Here is a 22,389-nt window from a genome sequence, read left to right as displayed (position 1 = left end):
TCCGACGGTTGTTTAAGAGTAAGCACTTTTGGCACCTACTCTTGGATTTTATGCATTAAACAATGGATGTTCAGACGTTTTCTTGAAGAGATTATAGTATAATAGTAATTTTAAACCATAATATCTATTGTTGGGGAAATCAAAAATTCTTTGAAGATTTCGCAAATAATCTTGTGATTTATTTGAGAATAATATTTCATATCTCTTGTCATCCTTTATGAAATTATCTAAACTAAACAATCCCGCTGTCTTTTATCAATTGCTTAGCTGTTTTTACATTTTTAAACTCGACTTTGTAAAATTGACGACTTTTTAGGGTTCAATAACCACTTTCTGACACAATCTCAATTTTTGACAATAGAGACTCAAAACTTGGATGTTTTGCAGATCAAATATAATGTCATGACTTGGCTTTGCATGCACGTATATAATATTAAATCAAAAATCATAATAAGGCCGAAAATGGATGAACTCCGCTCATTTAATATAGGTGCTCAAAAAGGAGTACTCTTTCGAACACGATTTTTTAAGCCATTTTTAGTTTTTGACATCGGAGGGTTTTTTGTTAATAGCATTTTAAATCAAAAAACAATCAAAATATGAGATCATTATGTATATATAAAAATAGAGTTTTTATTTTCTTTTAAAAATATTTATAAATAATTGTTATTGAAGAAGAAATAGAGATTGAGCATTGTTTCTGATAATAGGGAATAAGTTATTCTGACCACGGACTAATATTTGAACATCTTCACCACTCTGACGCATCTTAACAAGATATGTACAATTACCGAAATTCAAAACACACATGATGACGTTGTTTTCATTAGAAACAACTGAAATATTCTTTGATTCAAGATAAACATTATCTGCCATTGTTCCCTTGATCGAAATTGCATCTTCACCTGGTGCCATTGTCCATGATGACTCGAAACTCTGCTTGTTAACACCATCAACTCGTTTGCAAACTGCATAAATGTTGATAGGTGAAGTGAACATTACCAAACCGCTATTTGTTCTCAAAGCAAATTGAAGGTCAGTTTGTTCGAAGTTTGCAGCTGTTTCAGGCAAAACTTTGATAGGAATCTGGACTTCGAATGATTCTCCGTATTGTAATTCTGTAGGGAACTTTACGTCTTGATCAAGATTTATTCCAATTGGATTCTTATTCAATGCGAGTGCGAAATTGGAAATTTTTTCTTGGCTTTTGTTTACAACTTTCAAAAAGAATTTTTGTGATTGCCAAGACACGAAAACGTTCAAGTTCTCCTGAGATTTGGCGAGATCCCATGAAACATCGTAATTCTCGACTTCTTCATCATTATCTTCAGGCATGTATCGAACTCTTCTGATGAAATCAACAGGAGCAACATGTAAAACACCAGAAACATTTCCTATGTTCTTAATAAGCTCGTCAAGGACTTGTGGAGTGAACTTGGAGCTGTTCTGGCCTGTGAGATGCTTCGGGAACACAATAATCTTCTTTGCAGCTTCTGGATCTGCGGAAAGAAGGCGCCAGTAAATGAGAGCTCTGTTTCTGACGTCTGGAAGGACGCTCTCCTTGATGGATTCGTTGAGAACGAACTGGAGCTGGTCCTTGGACTCGTCTGGCTTCAAACAGTATACTTTAACAAGAGCTGTGAGCAATTCAATCTGAACTTCGGGAGATTCGTCGTGGAATGAGTCAATAAACATATCTAATATGTCGGATGCATTGTCTATGCGCTGGCAATACTCGCCGAGTATCCAAATTGCTGATGCTTTCGCTCTGGAATTTTTAATATTCTCAATATTCTTGAAAACAACTGTAATAACGGACTCAAATTCTCCGGGGAAGCGTCTGAGAATATCTGTAATGACGATAATGGCTTGTTCGCATGCGAAATCGTTCTTTGATTCAACTTGACGAACAAGAATGTCAACAACCCGACGAGCGGATGCTTCGATTTTAGTGGCAAGCTGGCCAAGTATTTCTATCGACTTTGTGACAAATCCGATATCGACCGAGTTGCAATATTCGTCCAATTCGTCAAGAAGGAGCGTAATATTCTTGGGTGAGACAATCTGAATGAGAATATTGAGCTTTTCCATCTTAATGTATGAAGGATCGTTGTATTTAATGAAGAAAACGCGGATTTCTTTTGAAAGTGCTTTCGGATATTTGTTAACGAAAAGAGAAATAGTTCTCAATACAATAAACTGTATTTCTGGCTCACCAGAAGAGCACATTGTGATGAATGGAGGAATAATGTTTGAAAAGATTTCTTGTTCAGGTTTTTCGGACTTATTCATGAACATGAAGATGCATCTGAAAGCTCCAATGGATACTGACGGATTGGAATGCTTTAAAAACGGAATAAGTCTATCAATCAAGAAATCTGCTTCTTTTGCCTCGAGCGGTTTGTATTTTGAAAGGCAATCAAGAAGATTGGTCTGAACCCACTCGCTGCATTGAGTTAATGCAGCAATCAGTGGAGAAACTGTCTTTTCGTTGAGAACGAAGAGAGGAGTAGTTCTGTGCTCGTTAATTTCGAATAATGCAATTGTTGTATTAGAAACAACTAAAGGATTTTCGTCTGATAATAATTTCATCAAAATTGGAAAGATTTGGGCTGTTTCTACTTGCTCAGGAATGACTTCGTAAAGCTTGGCAACCGCTAAAGCTGCTGTCTTTCGAACGTATGGGTCTTTATCAGCAAGAGTTTGCTTTAAAGGGAGAATCATGTTCTCTGCAACAGTATCGATCTTAATTCTACACATAGTACGAACAGCCAGCGCACGTATGAGTGGATTAAAATCTTGGCTGTCTTGAATGAAAGTATTGACGGCCATAATAGATTGTTCAGGCTCGCTGGTTGCATAGGTAACTAAGTAATGATATGTTAATTTCTTTAATTCGATATCATTTGTTTTTACACAACGTAACATTGAAGAAAATAAAATTGAAAGATTTTCGCCAGCTCTCATCATTGCAACAACTCTTTTGGCTGCAATTTTGCGTTGAGCTGGATCATTTGAATCAAGTTGATTACGTAGCGAGATTAATTCGTTTTTTCCTTCCGCTCGAAAACTCATCTATCAATAAAAGTGTCAATTACAACCGCTTGAACTTAAAACAATATATTATATTCTTTATTTAGAACAAAAATAATACTTTTTTTTGTCACAAAAAAAGGTGATTTGACAAAAGAAAGTAGAAAGTAGATCTTAAAATATTCCTCATATTGGAGGTCGATACTTTTGACATTGTTGATAATAGTTTTCCCAATATTCAGGGCTAAACCAAATTTGCCTGTTTTGAGGAACTTCCTCTGGATTTTGCTTTTCGTTTGACGGCTTTTCAATATCTCCAATTTCTTCATTTTCATCATGTATTTCTTCTTCCTCTTCACCTTTTTCATTAAGATTTATATCAACTTCGATATCTTTACATTTTTCTTGAGATTCTAAAAGTTTTTCAAAGTTTTGCAGCTTATCTTCATTACCTATTGGTGGTAAGTCAATATGATATTGCTGACTTTCAGAATAAGATTCAAATTTCAATCCTGTAATTTTTTTAATTTCTGGAATTTGCCGACATTCAGATCTTTTCAAAAGACTTATTGTCATTCCATCGGTCCCAAACCGTCCGACACGTCCCACTCTGTGTTTTAATGTTTCGGGATCATGAGCCATGTCGAGATTAATGACAATATTTACAGTTGGAATATCCAAACCTCGTGCAACTAAGTCTGTAGTAACTAAACATCTATATTCCATATCGCGAAATTCTTCGACAATATCAATTCTTTGTGATTGATCAATTTGTGAACTAATATAAAAAGAAGGAAAACCACATGCGTTTAGAGCATCATTGCATGAACTAGCAAGTTCTCTTAAATTGCAAAATATTAATGCTTGCTGAAATTTGATTTTCCTAAGTGAATTGATTGTGAATTTGATTCTCTTCTCAAAGGAACCAATTCTTTTAAGAAAATGTCTCGATTTTATATTATTTTCTTGGATATCTGATGAAATGATTTTCCATTCCAATGGGAAAAGCTTTGTTAATTTTTGAAAAGCTTCTGGGTTACATGTTGCTGAAGAAACTATAATCTGTTGAAGATTAACCATTTTCTTTTGAAAGAATTTCTCAATTTCCAAAAATAAATATTTGTCTGAAAATAATTTGTCCCATTCATCTATAACAATAGAAATAACTCTGAAGAACTTTATGTTTCTGGATTTAGTATATTTGTTTAAGATTCCTGGTGTTATAATTAGGATGTGTGATGTTTTGAGATCTGCCCAGACATCATCTAGTTTCGATGATCCTTCAACACTTGATATCAAAATAGGCAAGTCTCTTGATATTTTTCTTAACTCGATCTCAATTTGTTTTACTAATTCTGATGTTGGAGCAATTATTAGAGCTAATGGACAGTTATTCTGCTCTTTTATATATATATTTCCTTCTTCCTTGGTGTAATTTTTTATAATTCGATTCAATAAAGATATGCTAAATGCACAAGTTTTCCCTGTGCCTGAAGGACTCATTAAAATTATATTGGAATTACTATCAAGGTTACTTATAGTTTCCTCTTGAATTTTTGTTGCTCTATAGTGATTGCTTGCATATAAACCAGCTATAATTCTTTCATCTAAATCGAACTCGGAAAAAGAAGTCATCAAATATGGCACATTTTAGAAAGAGTACATGACCAACATTTGAATAAATTATATAGAAATGATTTTGCCATTTCAAAACAAGCTAAAGGAATAGAATAATTAATTTCGAAAATAATGTTTTACTTTTTTTTTCACGATTGTAAGAACAAATGGGTTCTTGAGGTGCTATTAGTATTTCTTAAGCTTAATTGGGAGAAATTTAGCCCAAAAATAGAGAATTATAGTCAATTAGAATAAATATACAATACATTTAAACATAATTATTTTCATTGAGAAAATCTTCAAACAAAAGATAAAGTAATTTGTAAGTTTCATTTTGACCAGCAAATGAATCATCCATTTGTCTGGTTAATTCAGCGAAAACATGTGCATTGTTAAAGAAATCATTTGAAGAAATACCAGACTCACCAAGAAGTGGACCATATGCGTATCTGATAATTTCTCCAAGTGCAGAACAAAGGTTTGTTTTAAATGGAAGCATATCTTGGGAAGTTAATGTATAAATCGACATAATTTTGACAACATTTCTGTGGCTTTGCAGATATTCTTCAATGCTTTCATTATAAGAAACTTTCTCTAAATCAGGAACAACTCTTGCTAATGCAGAACCATAAAGATATGCTTCTGTTGCAATGACAAAATGAGACATAAATCTAAAAGCAAATGCATCGCTTTGATGAGAATATGAATCTCTATCAAGTCTCCAAAGCTTCTTGATTGCAGCTTTAGCGAGGGCAAGCATCATGATCATTCTAAAAGTAGCAACATATTCTTTGATAATGGAATCAGGCAACAATCTTAGGAAGATCTCTTCAGGAGCCAACTCTATAATCATTCCATCTAATTGTTCAATGATTCCTTGAACAGTTGTTGGCTGATTAACATCAAGAGAAATAGAAACAGCTCCTTTAAATCCTGCTTTTTCACAACCTTGTTTGAAAGCTCTTGTAATTCTCACATTCGATCCTAATTGATATGGAATATCAGTGAATTCTTCAATGAATTTATCCATCATCGGAGAAGGTTGAATGAGAAAAATCTTCCTGAGAGCCGTAAGTTGATCAACAAATAAATCTCTTGCTTTTATAAGCGAGAAAACTGCTTTAGATATAAGTTTGTGTTGTAATTTAAAAGATGGAATTACTAATCTATGGAAAATTGCAGGAATTGTTTGCAAAGGTGGCGCAAGTTCATACATATCTTCTTCCTCTTCCTCCTCTTCTTCCTCAATATCCATATTTTGATTATCATTTTGATTATTTTCCAAAATTTGGTTATTATCAGCTGTTTCTTGTTCATTATTTGTTGTTTGAACATCTTCTTCTTGATTTCCTCTTTGTTGCTCTTGAGGACGATGAAATTCTTGGTGATCAGTTTCAGATTCATCAATTTCATCAACAAAAGATGTATATTGCAACTGGATCAAGTTATTAGAAACATCTGGTGTCATTTTTATTGGTGCTTGTTGTTCAACTTCTTGTTCTTCTTCTTCTTCAACGATTTTCTTTTCTTCCTCTTCTTCTTCTTCGATTTCTTCGACATTTACATTCAAAGCATCATTTTCATCTTCAGGAATATTAATGTCAGGGAAGAACTTCATGATTTGTTCTTCACTTGCTCCAAGTTCTCTCATCTGGTCCTGGAACTCAAGAAACAAATCTAATTTCTCTCTTTCGACAAGTTCTAATTCGTGTTGAGTTAATGGCCTCATTACAGGATTTGCTGATTTTGCAGACATTACTTGTTCAATGTATGCTTTCTCTTCTTCTTTTTGCTGTCTTTCCTCTTCCTTCTTTTTGGCTTTATACTCTTCAGCTTCTTGTCTAAGTCTATCATATTCTTCCTGTTTTGCTTTTTTCAGTCTGTTCATTTCACTTAATTCTCTGATTCTTTCTTGCCTCAAATTTTCACGTGCTGCGTTTTGTTCGCGAACAAATTTATTGTACTTGATTTCTTCTTGATGTGCATGAAATCGTATCCATTGGTCTGTGTTCCTTTCTATTGCTTTGTTGCAGCGTTTTTCGTATTCATTTAATCTGTTTTCTAAATTCAGAAAAACCTCAGCAAATTTAATGGAAAGTTCGATAACAGGATGCGATGGTGCAGCATCTCTAAGAAATCTAAGGAGTTCTCCAGCAAAAATACAATCTTCTTTGATATCTTTAAAAGTAAACAAGATTTTTGGCTGTTCAAATTCATCTGTTGTAAATGCAAAGTTGTAGAGTGGTCTAGCTGTCTCTTCAAATGCAGCTTGCCAAAGATTTAATGATAAACTTGATTTAAAACTTGTTTGAGAGCTAAGAAGAAGTTCCTTATGTATATCATCAAATGATTCTTTTTGGAGAAGTCGATATATCCATTTGAAAACTTGTCCGAAGGGGCGAATTTTTGTGAGAATTGATGTTGGCGAATTATCAATTAAAGTTGAAATGTATGCATCAAAATGAGCAAGATGATGTCGAATTTCATATGAAAACGAATCATGTTTAAGACTTTTTACAATTTGTAAACGTGTTTGTCCAATTTGACAAAATTTACGGAATAATTCAATTGAAGATGCTTCTGTATGATGTTCAAATCTTACTTGAGTTGTGATTTTAATCTGATCATCTAATATTTCTGTGTAATCTGTTTTTAAACCGGTTAATGTCATAACAATAACTTGTGACGCTTCACTAGTTGAAAGTAATGTAAGTTGCTGATTTTGAACATCTGCAAAGCGTTGTTTGATATAATCTTCAAAAGTAATATCAGTATTATATTCTTGATATTTGTCTGTTGTATTTTCTATCTGTTTTATTGTAGGAATGTTGAGAGATACATTTGCTTTTCTTTCATTATTTTCCGATAATAACACTAATACTAATAATATATCGGAATATTTTGATGGTATAGAACGAGAAATGTTTAATATCGAATCTGATTTTACCGTATCCCCTTTTAATATGTAACTGAGAGCTAATAATTCAGTTTGCTCATTTCCATTGAGATTTTGAGGAATCAAACTAAAAAATTTCGACAACAAGTATGAAATCTTGCTCCTGTTAAGTTCAACTCCAAAATTATTTGCGATTTCTCGCAATTTTGGAAGAAAACTCATTCAGTTACAATTTTTAAACGAACACTTTTCCCTCACATTCAATTCAATTGAAAGAATTTTCGAGAAATAAGTTAATCCTAGAGCTTTGCAGAAAACCTCTTAGCATAGAAATTAGTGCAAACATTAATGGATAATGCCAATGGTTCAATTCATTTTTGGATTATGATGAATCAATAAGATGTCAGTAAAAATATCACATGCGTGTGAATTTTCTCTATAGTGATGCCCAAGATAACCAAATTTCAGTAAAAATGCAGAGCAATAGAAACTCAGAGATGTAAGAAACCGAATAAGTTAAAATTGTCAGTTTTTTTTTCAATTTGTTTTCTTATGTCATCTGGAACTGATTATTATTCAGAGGCATCAGCAACTAATAATCCGGGTAATATTAGAGATTTTCAGTATGCGTTCAAAAATGCAATTGCGTGCCAAATTTCTGCAAAAGCTTCTTGGCATTTTAATAATCATCCAGAAACTGCAAAGCAAATCCCAGATGGTATAGAATATAGAATAGCATCGAATTGGGTATCAAATTTTCTTGTTTCTAATAAAATGGAAAGAACGTTATTTACTTTATCTCTAGAAACAAATGGATATGTTCAACATCAACCAAAGAAACTTCCTGTTAGTATACCACTTAAACTTCCACCAACAGAAAGAGAATTTGAACAAATTGTAAAAAATTTCAGACCAGAATGCACAAAAAACGATCCACCACCACCATACCACCGTCGTCATTATCATGAAGATTCTGAAGAACATGTAACTACTCCTCAAGATCTTGTAATTTCTCAAGATCCAGAGCCTATTGGACATCATCACCATAGACATCACAGAAGTGATGGTCATCACTCGAGCAGAGCAACATCGCAGAGAGTAGGTACAGAGCGTACTGATAAATCATCATACAAAACAGATTCTCAAGTTAAATCACGAGGAGTTGTTGATATTCAAAGCAGTCAACAGCAGGACCTTCGCTCATATACATCATCTCAAAATAAATCATCATTACCTGCAAAATCTTCATATAAATCGTCATCTAAGCAAACCGATCGTAAATCTGCATTACAAAAGCAAAAATTAACATTCCAAGATAGGATTAATAAATTACTTGAGTTACCAGAACGAGTTGATAGAGCCGCTCAGCCAGATTCCGAAATCAGTCCAAATATTCGAAATCCTGGTTCAGTTCATTCGTTAGAGGAAGAATACCTTATCAAGCAACAAACACCTGACATTTCCAATCTTGCAACATTCAATGATGTTACTGTTTCAAATTATCAAACAAAATCAGATAAAAACTCTGTTTCCACGAAGAAATCTGATAACAAAGTAGAAGATAAATCAGCTTCATCATCAAAGTCTGCGTCAACAAATTCATCAAAGCCTCCAAGTGTTTCATCAAAGAAATCTTCAGGTTCTTCACTGCCTCCAAGCATCCACTCGAAACATTCTTCCGTTGCACAAGAAGAGAAGAAGGAAGAAAACATCGAAGAAGAAGAGGAGGAAGAAGATTTCATTGAAGAAGAAGAGGTTGTTGTTTATTCATATGAGTAATGTTAATATATTTGTTAAAGCTATTCATTTCCTTAATTATTTTAATTCAATTTTTATAATATTTGATTGTTTCTTTATAAATGAGCCCGAATCACCAAATTATACACATAAAAGTTTGGTTTGATATCAATTTGAGTAGAAGAATCAATAATTTGACAAAATTTATTACAATTTTTCAATGAATCTTTTGAAGAATCTTATAAATTGACCAGAAAAAATGTTGTCATAATGAATTTCTCTCTAGACAGGGGACATGTATCATAAATTTCATCTCCTTCTCATTCACTCAAAAAAAAAAGTAAACTATGGGAAACATTCTAAATTATTAAATTTTGAAGCTCAAATTTTTTCATCATTGAATTTTATTTTTTATAGTAATTTTAAACAGATGCCTCCTCGTCAATCGAAAATACCCAAGAGAAGTGAGAAATTGGAAAACGATGTGAACGAAATGGAAAAAGTTATGAAGATGCTTCGAAGTCAAATAGATGAAGAACGCGCGAAAGTAAATCAAGGTCCACATTGGGTAGCAGGTGCCGAAGGACCTATTACAAAATTTGACCCACACAGTCAATTTGCAAGAAACATTATCAGAAAGAAAAAACCAGCAGCAAAAGATGCAACGAAAAAAGATTCTCAACGAAATTCAGCCAGATCTGCTCAAAAAGAAGAACCACCTCAAGAATTAAAGCCATCTCAACCTGAAGAACCAGTACAACCTGAAAAGATATCTCCTAAAAAGAGAAAAGTTGAAATTGTCGTAGAAAAACAGGCTGGTGCACTTTGGGGATACAACCATGAAATGGGAATATCTCCAATGGATAATGATGAGGAAGAAGATATGCCAAGATCTGGTGGTGGAGCATTATGGGGTCCTCCACCTGACGAAAGGGAAAATGCGAAAGCATTTCAAGAAGAATTACAACGCCAACGAGCAGGAAGAAATGCAGAACAGCCAAAACAGACAGAAAATCAAATTCAAAATCAAGATGAAGAGGAAACAAATCCTCCGCCAAAGAAAGGAGGTGCCCTTTGGGGTCCACCACCTGATGAAGAGGCAGAAGCCGAGAAATTCAGAAGAGCTGTTGAAAAATTCCGAGGAGGAAGTGATCAAAAGGTTGATGAGAATGGTTTACCTATACCTGTGGCTGTTGAAAAGTCTTCATCTGGCGCAGAACCAATGGCTCCCACAAATTTACGTCCTCAACCAAAACCAACCGGATTTACATATTTTGACATGCTTGTTAACAAGGATATTTTAGATGATGTAAGATATATTGATAAGCAATAAACTACTTGTTATGAAATTATATCAGAAAAAATAATTTTCTTTTTTGTCTTCGCTCTTTATCATTTATAATACCCTAATATCCTAATATTAGGAAAACTTGCATAGGTACCTAAAATGAATATTTTTTTTCTCCACAGAAACACAAGGAGATTTTAAACAGGGAATTGTATAGCGCACATTGTTTCCTTATATAGAAAGATACATATCCATTGAGTTTGACTGGAATCTAAATTGAATTTGAAATCAAATTTTTGATATCTAAATCTAGCACAAAGTCACGAATAAAGCGTGTCTTTGTTGACAACTTTTTAATATACTAGGATATTTTTGGATTAAAAAAAATCAAAATAATAAATCATTTATAAATAAATAAAAAAACTACAAATGAATAAAGAATTAAAAGTCGTCTTGCTTTTCCTCCTTTTGTTTTTCCATTTCAAGTGCTTTTTGTTTCTCCATTTCCGCTTTCTCAGCTTGTTTCTTCTTTGTTGTTTCAGCATAGCTATTGAAAACATCGTAGATAGATGGGATTTTGCTGAATTTTTGCTTCAGTGTATCATATGAACTTGTTTGAACGTTAATGAAAAGGAATCTTACAATGCATTCGCTTTCATCCCTCAAAACATGGCAAAAGTCTTGAACCTCAGTGAGATGTTTAAAATCTTTGATAACTTCACATAAAGCGATCATGTTTAAGTCACCATACATCGAGCGCTTGTAATTATTAGCAGAAGAACGTATATATCCTCGGGATGTTTGGATGCATTTTGCTAAATAAATTCCACTTCCGTGGGCAGCACCATGAGCCATTAATTTATTGTCATTAGAACAAATTTTGAGTCCATTTCTGAGAATGGGGTACCATCTGTTTGAGCTGGAACCATGCCATAAGTAGAAACTTCCAAATTTTTTCTTGTATTCCTTAAAAATTGCTTCTTTTTCGAAGTTTGAAATGAGAGTAAGGAATTGATACTTGCAGTTGATTTCTTTAATTCTTAATTCTGGTGGTAAAGCCATAAAGTGGCTTTTATTTGTGAATAAAATCCATCTGATGAGATTGAAAGGCTTAACTCCGATGCAGGCGCAAAGTTTGTTATCGGAACGATATTGTGCCAACGTATTTACAGGTGGAAGTTCCTTGAAAATGTTCATCATTTCAGTATTGTTGAATTCTTTGGGAGCTGGGAGAAGAAATTCGCCAATAGTTGATGCAAATACGGAGAACAAGAGATCTGCAACTCCTAGATCGCGTCGGATTTCTTGAACAACGGTTGTTCCGATTCCGATTTTTTCATACTTTACAATACATAAAGGATTATCACAAACTGTTGGCTTGATTGTTGGTTCACCGAGTGGCTTCATGCAAATGCAGCAATGGTCGGTCAAATTCAAATAAATGTCAACAATTTCAAGAACTAAGTAAAGGAGAGGACATTGGTTGTATGAAATCAATATATCTTTCGTGGATCCGTAAGCTGAAAAATGTTTTGGAACAAGGCCTGTACGGAGTAAATATATTGCAGCATCAGTGTCTCCATTGACTTGATTTAATGCTGAAATAGCTTGTACTTTAGTGAAACCATGATTTGTAATCTTTTGAACCTTAGATTCTTGAAATTTGGTGTTGGATGCAAGAACAAAAGCTTTTGACCTGTATTCAGATTTGGGTTCATATTTTTGTGTAAAGAATTTTTCGGCAAGTTCTCTTACCAAGGCAATACCTACAAAATTCTTATGATAAACGGGATGTTCAACTTCAAAGAACTTTGGACGATTTCTCCAATTATAATCTTCTAAATTTATACTGACTTTTAACAGGTGCTGTGAAACATTCAAACAAAGGACACTTTGCAATGAGAGAGGGAGTAAATTTGCTGGAATGTAGACAGTAATTAATCCATATGGAGATAAATCAGCTTCACAGGTTGGTACAAAGGCCTTCAATGTACCAACAGAGTTAACGAGCTGAGTATATCCTACATTAATAGTGTGTTCACTGAAGATATCATTCATTTCCTCTTCCTCTTCTTCTTCTAATATTTCCTCTTCTTCGTATTCGACATATACCACTTCTTCTGAATCAGACATTGAATAAATTTGATTTTTTTTCCCAAAATTTTTAATTTTGCCAAAAAATTTTTACCATAAAAACTTAAAATTTGATCCGAAAACGACTATAAATCATGATTCATTTGTTTTTAATGTGAACTTATTGAAGGGTACTTGACTAATGAAGAATATATTGATATTTCAATGGTTTTCATCGCGAAATCATCGCAAATCAAGAGATATATGTTAAAATAAAGTTAACACCCATTGATACAGTTGTATTTGGCATGATAGTAGCTATATACCTGAAACCTACTAGATTACTATTATTGCTTCTATTTAGCAAATTTACAATATTTTATTTTAATAATAGATAAATATCTCAACAAAATATCAAGCTCATTGCTTTTGATATATATAGGATGCATCAATTCATACACTATTGGCTTGTGTAATTATTGATAAAGGGAATATTAATATCAGCGGCATCTTTTTATATATGGCATTTTTTTTCATGCTATGACAGGTGGTCTATAAAATCAAAATCTAGGCAAGAAAATAAAATTCATTACAGTGTTTGGATAAATATTAGTACATGCAGAGTTAGAAGGAATAACTCCCAACCCAAGTTGTACATATTGGAGCATCTTGTCTGAAGTTTGAAAATCAGCTCAATTAACACAGTGAAATGCTCTATATCATGAATCCGGATATAGCTCTTAGGTAACTACCAACAAATTTTAACTTTTAGTTTAATTTAATTTTTTGATTACGTAAAATTCAACTCTAAACTATATTAAATATATTTAAATAGGTAGGTAAATTTGAGACGTGAATTTATTTTGTAAATATCTTTAATTAGATTTAAATCAATTCAAATATTGCTGGGGCATTTTCATAGGAGAGGGTAAATTTGAATACCATTCAAAAGTAAAAGCTTGGAATTTTGGTTTTTTGGTTTAAAAAATGCATTACAAATTTAATGACAATTCATTTAAAAATAAACTGAACCGAAAATATTATGCATACTTTTATCTGATTTTTTTTCTTTCGTCCTGAGCTATTATGCTTATCCAATTATATATTATTTAGTATATGCTATCCAAGTTTTGATTTACTTAGCCTTTTTGAGGAAATAAGGAATAATCTTTTTGAAATGAGAAGACTTAGAACCAAACAATACAATACAAAACTACATTCCAATATTATAACATGATTGTGCAATATGATATACTGAAATAATATAAAGAATAATTTATGAACTAAATTGATATATTTTTCTAAAATATCCGAATATAAATTGCACGATTCCATATATTGGACGATAGGATATGGTTAAATAAGTTCTTATTTTTAATTTGAAACAATTTGAAAATTCTCTAACATTAAGGTTGATATTTTATTTCTTATTGTTTCTTTGATAATGATTATTATATTAACAATGTGATTTATTATGAATATATCAAATATTGATTTCATAATGAAATCTGATTTGATAATATTGTATTTTGTAACCACATACTCATAATTTTATATTATATGATAGATGTATTATATATTTAGGCAGTTGTATTGACGCTTAAAACATGTTATTGCAAAATTGATATTATTATGTTTTTTCTTATTATTTAATTATGAATATAACAAGTATGTGCATAGTAAAATCAAAAATAGTAATATATCGATCTCTTTTAAATGAGGCTATAAGGTAGGTAAAATCACTCGTAACACGAAATTTTGACAGTAACACTCTCAAATTTGAGGACTTTACGTGTTGTAAAGTGTTTACAAATGTAAACAGTTTACAAATGTAAAGTTTATTTATTTTGAAATCGGCAAATTCACAGGCGCTCCCGCCCGTAACGATACAAAATTGAGAGTGTTACGAACGGTAGTTTTAGCAGCCATTATTTTAACCTACCTTATTACAATTTAAAAATTATTGTGACATAGGAATTACGAAGAGTGTAACATTCAAATATAACACAAACATTGGGATCCAACAGTACATCACTCAAAAAAGCATACAATGGTTAAAATTGTGAAAATCATATCTAATCTTAAAGAAAATTCAGAATATCCGATAGTAATAAATGAACAAGATTCGACACATTGTATTTTGATTGACTATAATACTTTTTTTGACGTCTGAATCAACATGTATTGGGAATAAGCTGCTTTCAACATTTTTTTACTAAAAATATAAAGTATTCTTTAGTTTTATATGGAATAGCTCAATATCAAAAAAGATTCGATTTTCATAAATTGAATGAGTTTTGTGCACGTTTAGAATTAAATGATTTATAAGATTTTTTTCGTTCACAGAAGAGTTCTTTATATCCAATATCAGAAAACAGCAAAGACACACATTAACAAATGATAATGAAGCTAAATAATATAAATTTCAACATATCTAAAAATCTCTTAAGATTATCTCTCATACAATGCCGAGTTATTTCCCAAACAATAATTACCGATTTATACAGAATCGTGTACATCTTATTCACTTTGCAAATTATATATCTTCTCGCAAAGCAACATGAAATACACTGTCCGGTTTAATATTCGAAGAAAAATCTAATTCAAAAGGATTTCTTATAATATGTGATCGCAGTGTTGATTATTGGAATACAAGGATTGCTCGTTATTTACAAATTGTTGCAAAAATAGAATTGCAGCAAAAATTTTATTTTTATTTTGTCACTTGATATATAGCATTTGCAAAAACTCAATCAAAAATAGGAATTGAGCAACTTTTTAAAATTGTGAGAAAAACTCTATCGGCGCATTCTATTCAATTTTAAATTTGTTTCTTTCATATTCCAATCGATTATTCAATAATTGCCAATCCCAAATTTTAGTTCAAAAATCAAAAAATCCCTAATTTTAATTTCAGATGCAATCTCGCAAAAATAACATGGTTTTAATAATATAAATATATATTTTATATATTGTATAGTGATTTTTTTTAATATTTTTATGAGTAAAATCGAGAGTGAGGAAATGTGGACTACAAAAAACGATAAAATTGAATAGTTTACATGGAAATTCTATACTTACTAGTATTCAATGTCACTTTTGTGCTCGAGATTTTGATTCTAGTATATCATCGTTGATTCCAAAGATTATTAGAAAGTTTCATATGATTCTAAATTGCAATATAAAATCTCCCAAAATTTTCGATGATCATAAATCTTCCAATTATCTGAAATATTAATTTGAAATAATTTAATGAATATTAAATAGACCTGATAAATGCAAATGAAATTCATGAATGCCTCATGATGGTTAAATTGAATTTTTACAATTTGATTTTGATAGTTCGATGAAATCAAAATTTTCCTGTGAAATTAGCTTGTATATGCAATATATAATTGTTTATGATTTGTACGTTTTTACGGGTTATTTTTTCAGAGAGAATATAATCATAATAGTGACATGTTTTTTGGCAACGGTTAATCAATTGGCTAAAAATATCTAACTACTAATCATAGAACCATCGAGAATATGTGGGGATCAAATTTATTTCAAAATTTCTGGCCAAATTGTCATAAAATCTGAAGGACATAAAATATGTCCCGATATATTAATATATTCTAATGCTATTTAAAGTAAAAAAAAAAAAAAAAAAAAAAAGGTAGTGGGGCTTCCAGGCACTTCGTGCCTTCTAGCCCTAAGAATTTTTCCCAAGACCCAAGAGGAGGACCGAACCCCAGCCGACCAGCCGTTGACTTTTTTGTCATGATTTCATCGTAAATGTTTTGTCAAGACTTCTTCGTAAATGTTTTGTCATGATTTCATCGTAAATGTTTTGTCAAGACTTCTTCGTAAATGTTTTGTCAAGACTTCTTCGTAAATGTTTTGTCAAGACTTCTTCGTAATGAGCGTAAATGACCAAAAATAATGTTTATGTTAGCATGTTAGATCTAACACGTTTTCTAACATGTTTTCTAACATCGTAGAAAACTCATGATTTCTTCGTAAATGTTTTGTCGAAACTTCTTCGTAAATGTTTTGTCATGATTTCATCGTAAATGTTTTGTCATGATTTCTTCGTAAATGTTTTTGTCAAACTTCTTCGTAATGAGCGTAAAGGACCCAAAAATATAATTTATGTTAGAATGTTAGATCTAACATGTTTTCTAACATGTTTTCTAACATGGTCTAAAACTCTTGAATTTTCATGAATTTCATGATTTCATCGTAAATGTTTCGACAAAACATAGACAATAAAGTTTTGACAAAACATAGACAAGAAAGTTTTGACAAAACATAGACAAGAAAGTTCATGAGAAATTAGACAAGAAAGTCTTGACAAAACATAGACAAGAAAGTCTTGACAAAACATTTACGATGAAGTTTGACAAAGTCTCAACAAAGTCTTTACGATGAAGTTTGACAAAACATAGACAAGAAAGTTTTGACAAAACATTTACGAAGAAGTCTTGACAAAACATGTACGAAGAAGAAGTTTCGACAAAAACATATACGATGAAATCATGAAAATTCAAGAGTTTTAGACCATGTTAGAAAACATGTTAGAAAACATGTTAGATCTAACATTCTAACATAAACATTATTTTTTGGTCCTTTACACTCATTACGATGAAGTCTTGACAAAACATTTACGAAGAAGTCTTGACAAAACATTTACGATGAAATCATGACAAGATAGAATATGAGAGAGGTCCTATAAATCGGAGAAAGTGTCATATAAACATCTGTCAAAAACCGCTTTTTAACTTCACTTAAAATGCCACGTAAGCTACGTAAGAATATACGTAAGAGGAAGGGAGCATTGAAACATCCAAAAGTAAAACTGACACCACAACAACAGTTGCAACAACAAATGCTGAATGACCCCACTATGTTGCAACAAATGTCAAGCAATCCTATGCTTTTAAACCGAGTTCTTGGTGCACAGAGTGGAGGTTTAAGAGCGGCACTTTTAGCGAAAATGGCAGGCTATGGTGGAGCTGCAGACGGAACAGCTTATAACCCTCAAAGTCAAATGAATTTGAGTTCACTCAAAAATCAAATAACAGATGTCAAAAAGTCAAACATAGACATACAGAAGCAAATAAGTGAAAACGAAAAGAAACTAGAATATGACAGACACACAAAGAAACTAAATGAGTTAAACGTAGAGAAAGAAGAAAGAGAACAACTGAAAGAACTAAGTAAGAGGAATATGCGAAAAAAGTGTCAGAAAAAGCAGCAGAAGTAGCAAAAATGGAACAAGATGTCATAAATTTGAAAAACCATACTACTCAATATAAAATACTGAAAGATGAAGAGATAAAACAAAAAGCCCTGAAGACATATATGGATAGCGATGAGTATAAAAAAGAAGTTGAAGCAAATGTAAAGGCAGAAAAACTTTTACAGTTGCAAAACCAAACCGTACAGTATGAAAACTTAGCACAAGAAAGTAAAAATAACGACGCAGCCATGCAAAAGGCAATGAAAAGCGCAGAATATATAAAAGCTAATAATGACTGGTTAGATGCCCAAGCCAACGCTAAAGCAGCCCAACTTATAGGGTCAATAAGGACAAAAATACAAGCGGATGAAGACAGTTCAAATGAAGCTTTAATGAATGCTGACTTTAAGAACGCCTTCGAAGCTCTTCATAGTAAGGTGAAACTAGTGAACGACTTCTCATCTGGAAAGAAACTGAAGTCTGAAGGTTTCGACAAAGAGTTAAAAGAAGTAGCACAAAATATGACGAAAATAACAGATGCAGCAACGAGACAGGCAGTTCAAAGTGCCTATGACGCCGTTAGAGCAACTGTTGTGAAAAGTCAAGAAAAAGAGTTACAACAGACCAAAACAGACCTAGTAAATGCTTTCTTAAAAACGAAAAGTCAGGTAGGACATTACGCTGCAGATGGAACATATGTGCCAGCTGGTGGAACTTATATACCACCAAACCCTCCAAGAGAAGCACCTGCACCAGGACTACCTAAAACATTTACATCGTCACATGGACACAGACACAGGCATGCACCAAAACCAGCACAACAACCAACACAACAACCAACACAACAACCAACACAACAACCAACACAACAACCAGCACAACAACCACCTCCACAACCAGCACAACAACCAACACAACAACCAGCACAGCAACCAACAGTTCAAAACCCTGCACAACAACAACCACAAACAGAGCAAGGACATAAAAGAAGTAGAGAACAAGGAAACCAAGAATTCTTAAAAATGCTTAAAGAAGAGTGTGGTTTCCCAGATACTGCTGACTTTAGTGACAGATATAAAGAAGCTATTGGAAAGTTCAAGGATGGAAATACTGACCCGAACCTATTTAGCTTTATGGCTCAGCACCAAAACGGATATAATCTCAAACCTGGAAAATACAAGCTCGCTAAGGGATATGATTTAATAGCATATCATCCAAATGACATGGATGAATTTACTCCGAGATATTTGATGTCAGAGCTAAATGACAATTCAACTTTCGTCATGAAACGCGTAAAAAATAGAGACGGAACGAAAGAACAAAAGCTTATGAATGCGGATGACGTAGATAGGGAAATTGTTAAAAACGGTCTCGGAATATATGAAATGCCAGCAGATGAGGTACAAGAAACTCCACAGGAAGAAATAGTTCAGATACAACCAGACATGGAAGAAATAGTTCAGCAACAACAGCTAGAAGAGCCTGAAGGAAACGAACAAGTCACTCCTTTGGAAACTAACTTCACAGAACTAGATGAAGATTTGGAACAGCCGAAAAATCTTGACCCTCAACAAGAGCATGAGGTGAATATGGAATCTTTCCAAGAGTCTAAGAAAGATTCGGCTGACATAGTAGAAGAATATCGAAAAATGTTTGCCGACATACAAAAGACTCCAACACCAGATGAAAATATTCAGCATAGAATGAAAGTACTGAAAGAAAATGTACACAAATACAACAACCCTTTTTACTTACGAGCATTTAACGTTCAATCTTCGGATGAACTCGGTGAAGATAAAAGGTTAAATTTCAAGAAAACATATAGAAATGAAACATTGTTTAAAGTTCATTCAGAACCTAACCAAGATGGAAACAAACCTACTTTTGTTTCTGCAGACGATGGAACTACAATGAGATGGGGTCATAAAGCTAACCCGGATAGGTGGTTCATAAACTTACAACCACAATTCCAAGAAGTTGTAGACGCAATGGAAGTCAATGGTGAACCAGATATAGCTGGTATTTTAAGCGCGCTTTAATGCCATTGAAAGATATGAAACATGCAGATATTTTGGACCAGTATGAAATGAACATGGCTGATGGAAATATAACACCTGACGTTCTAGAACATTTATCTCAAAGAACTACACAGAACCATAGAGATGGTATATTTGGTGAAGAGTTTAGAAAGAAAGTTAGGGAGGGAGAAGGAAGAGAACCTATTGTACATGACCTTGCCAAACGAAAGTTTACAAAATGTCTATAAAAACTTACTTTGCAGACAATGAACCGAGAAGGGATGAATATTTAAGAAAACTCAATGGACAGTACCAAATGAAATGTTAGTATTGAAAAACATGTTCCTTGACAAAATAAAACAACTACAGAAATAAACGACGCAAGACTGAAAGATTGGGTAGAAGCTTTCCCATTCACAAAAGATATAGTTGGTAACATGGAAAGAAAACCAGAATGGCTACAAAAACATATATTTGGAAACGAGCATATTCCATATGGACAGGCACTGTTTGAAGAGCTTGAACCGGAAACTCAGGAAAGAGTCATGCAACAATACGCGAAGACTCAAATACAGACTATGACAAACTCTTTTCTAGGATATAGGTTACCTGAGATGGGCGACCAGAGCCAAAAGGCAAAAAGGACATGGGAAATTTGCAACATACTAGATGAACATAATGCAAAGATGCACAACTTCAAGCAGAGGGCAATGAAGGAAAAAGAAGAGTTAAAAACTCAGTCAGGAAGAAAGTAAAGCTTGGTCCACGTGGGTTCTATTATGACATATAAATCCAACTATTCTATATTTTTACTCATATGAAATGTACGCCGCTCAGAATATAACGCCAACAGTTTTGGATGCTATGAATGGAAATGTTTTCCGAATGGTATAACGAATGCGACAATGCCATTAGAAGGTCAGAAATTGTTCCTGGAACTTACGAATATACAACTGCTGTTTCTTATGGAAACGTAGGTGAGTTTGGAGAAGGTTCTTCACAACAGTAGATATTGCTTGCGACAGGTTTCATATAATTTATTGACAACTCTTTTCTTATACGTGGAACAAGACATTGAAATAAAACCTTCTGCCAGTTGTCTGACAAGAAAGGTTGCAATGGAATTTTCTATGTCGGATACCAATATGCTCCAGAAGTTTTCATGGGATATAAGATATATTCTAACTCTGACTTAGTTCAAAGTAACATGGGCAACTATGAATGGTTCGCTTTGAGAAACTCAGTACAACCACAAGCTAGAGAACAAACAGACCAATATGCAACTATTGAGAAAATAAGAAGACTTGACCCTAACGTTCCAGGAGTTTATGTTAACCTTTCTGGTTCAGATGGAAATGCTGTCACTAAAGTAAAATTGAAACTTAGAGTTCCTTTGTCATCTTTCCTCATCTTCAGGTTTTTAAGATACTTGCCAAACTGGGCAGGAAAAATTTCTATTGAACTTACTCCAAGCAAAAAACTTAGTCATTGCACCAACACAAGACCCATTCACTATTACTGTAGCTGGAACTGGTGGAGCCAAAGTTCTGTGACTTTTGCAAAGACAAAGTTGACTTAGACTTTGGTTCTCAAACTTCAACACTGAAGTAAACTATTATTTCAATGCTGCTGGAACTGCTTGGGACCCAGTTAAGTTCACATGCGAAAAGTTTGAATGCAAGAGAATAGAAAGCAGACTTGCAGTCTATATGTTGGACCCAGATATTTCAAATGCTTTAGCTGCCAAATATATTGCAGTTCCACTTATGTTCCCTATACACCAAATATCTGTCAAAGACTTTGCAGGTGAAGTTGGAAACCAAAGTGCTGACCCAGGTGCAAGAACAGATATTGCCTTAACAACTGCAATGAAACATGCAGATACTCTGTTTGTTCTTTTCAGACGAACTATAAATGACTATTCTTGTTTCTACAACCCTGGTATTAAATACCATATAAACATAGATGGCAAATACTATCCAAGAGAAGAATATTCTACAGTTGAGGATATGAGGTCATACAACTTGACATTAGATGCTATGAACTTTAACAACAACTTCACAACAACCATTAACCCTGAAATGCAAAGTTCTATTATGCCATATGTGAAAGTATGGACTCATACAGGAGGTCAAAAAACTCAATATACAAATGGAGACCGTTCAAACTTTTGGCTTGGCATTCCATTTGCTGACTCAGAAGACTTTATGGGTGGTATTTCAACTGTTGGTACTGTACAAATACAATATACTGGTGACAGAGACGGTCCAGATGAACTGAAAGCAAAGAAGTTTACAAAACCAATAGCACTTTTCACGGAAGATGCTCTTTTGAAGATTCGTTCGATGAAACCTGCTGGGGCTCCTCAGATTGGTATAACGACAGCTTCCATCGAGCAGATTTTGGCAGCAGGTCAGTAAGTTGTTCTTGAACTGACTTCTCTCCGTCAAATATTGACAGTACGCCAGTTTTGACATAATATTGTAAGATAAACTTACCTTTA

The 22,389-nt window shown here is 33.2% G+C and overlaps 10 protein-coding genes and 1 pseudogene across 11 annotated transcripts, besides 2 other annotated features; 7 read left to right on the top strand and 4 right to left on the bottom strand.

Annotated features, from left to right (window-relative positions):
* Positions 1-619: 619 nt before the first annotated feature.
* Positions 620-3,075, bottom strand: TVAGG3_0374980 (clathrin binding; the record flags this gene model as incomplete). Its single annotated transcript, XM_001301700.1, has 1 exon — positions 667-3,075. One exon carries the CDS (start codon positions 3,073-3,075, stop codon positions 667-669), a length of 2,409 nt encoding a protein of 802 aa, XP_001301701.1.
* A 110-nt stretch (positions 3,076-3,185) lies between these two features.
* Positions 3,186-4,663, bottom strand: TVAGG3_0374970 (helicase; the record flags this gene model as incomplete). The annotated part of the gene is made up of 1 exon (XM_001301699.1): positions 3,220-4,536. The coding sequence occupies one exon, from the start codon at positions 4,534-4,536 to the stop codon at positions 3,220-3,222; it is 1,317 nt and encodes a 438-aa protein (XP_001301700.1).
* Positions 4,664-4,797: 134 nt separating this feature from the next.
* Positions 4,798-7,783, bottom strand: TVAGG3_0374960 (uncharacterized protein; the record flags this gene model as incomplete). Its single annotated transcript, XM_001301698.1, has 1 exon — positions 4,919-7,768. The coding sequence occupies one exon, from the start codon at positions 7,766-7,768 to the stop codon at positions 4,919-4,921; it is 2,850 nt and encodes a 949-aa protein (XP_001301699.1).
* Positions 7,784-8,098: 315 nt separating this feature from the next.
* Positions 8,099-9,364, top strand: TVAGG3_0374950 (uncharacterized protein; the record flags this gene model as incomplete). The annotated part of the gene is made up of 1 exon (XM_001301697.1): positions 8,099-9,325. The coding sequence occupies one exon, from the start codon at positions 8,099-8,101 to the stop codon at positions 9,323-9,325; it is 1,227 nt and encodes a 408-aa protein (XP_001301698.1).
* Positions 9,365-9,690: 326 nt separating this feature from the next.
* On the top strand, positions 9,691-10,982 carry TVAGG3_0374940 (uncharacterized protein; the record flags this gene model as incomplete). The annotated part of the gene is made up of 1 exon (XM_001301696.2): positions 9,714-10,616. One exon carries the CDS (start codon positions 9,714-9,716, stop codon positions 10,614-10,616), a length of 903 nt encoding a protein of 300 aa, XP_001301697.1.
* A 28-nt stretch (positions 10,983-11,010) lies between these two features.
* On the bottom strand, positions 11,011-12,724 carry TVAGG3_0374930 (poly ADP-ribose polymerase family, member PARP family; the record flags this gene model as incomplete). The annotated part of the gene is made up of 1 exon (XM_001301695.1): positions 11,013-12,704. The coding sequence occupies one exon, from the start codon at positions 12,702-12,704 to the stop codon at positions 11,013-11,015; it is 1,692 nt and encodes a 563-aa protein (XP_001301696.1).
* A 4,694-nt stretch (positions 12,725-17,418) lies between these two features.
* On the top strand, positions 17,419-17,775 carry TVAGG3_0374920 (protein of unknown function, DUF4106 family; the record flags this gene model as incomplete). Its single annotated transcript, XM_051231911.1, has 1 exon — positions 17,419-17,775. A coding segment is annotated over one exon (357 nt), but the record flags the coding sequence as incomplete, so codon positions are not given.
* A 780-nt stretch (positions 17,776-18,555) lies between these two features.
* TVAGG3_0374910 (protein of unknown function, DUF4106 family) lies at positions 18,556-18,888 on the top strand (the record flags this gene model as incomplete). The annotated part of the gene is made up of 1 exon (XM_051231910.1): positions 18,556-18,888. The coding sequence occupies one exon, from the start codon at positions 18,556-18,558 to the stop codon at positions 18,886-18,888; it is 333 nt and encodes a 110-aa protein (XP_051101640.1).
* A 2-nt stretch (positions 18,889-18,890) lies between these two features.
* Positions 18,891-19,733, top strand: TVAGG3_0374900 (protein of unknown function, DUF4106 family; the record flags this gene model as incomplete). The annotated part of the gene is made up of 1 exon (XM_051231909.1): positions 18,891-19,733. A coding segment is annotated over one exon (843 nt), but the record flags the coding sequence as incomplete, so codon positions are not given.
* Positions 19,734-20,431: 698 nt separating this feature from the next.
* TVAGG3_0374890 (protein of unknown function, DUF4106 family) lies at positions 20,432-20,641 on the top strand (the record flags this gene model as incomplete). Its single annotated transcript, XM_051231908.1, has 1 exon — positions 20,432-20,641. The coding sequence occupies one exon, from the start codon at positions 20,432-20,434 to the stop codon at positions 20,639-20,641; it is 210 nt and encodes a 69-aa protein (XP_051101638.1).
* Positions 20,432-20,641: a mobile genetic element.
* A 123-nt stretch (positions 20,642-20,764) lies between these two features.
* Positions 20,765-22,389: part of a mobile genetic element that runs on past the window's edge.
* TVAGG3_0374870 lies at positions 21,262-22,298 on the top strand (annotated as a pseudogene). The gene has a single exon. A coding segment is annotated over exon 1 (1,037 nt).

Source organism: Trichomonas vaginalis, chromosome V, assembly GCF_026262505.1.
Source record: "Trichomonas vaginalis G3 chromosome V, whole genome shotgun sequence".
In the NCBI taxonomy this organism is placed as follows: domain Eukaryota; phylum Parabasalia; order Trichomonadida; family Trichomonadidae; genus Trichomonas; species Trichomonas vaginalis.
Note: the sequence above shows the minus strand (reverse complement) of the source record. Positions and strands in the feature narration are given on the sequence as shown.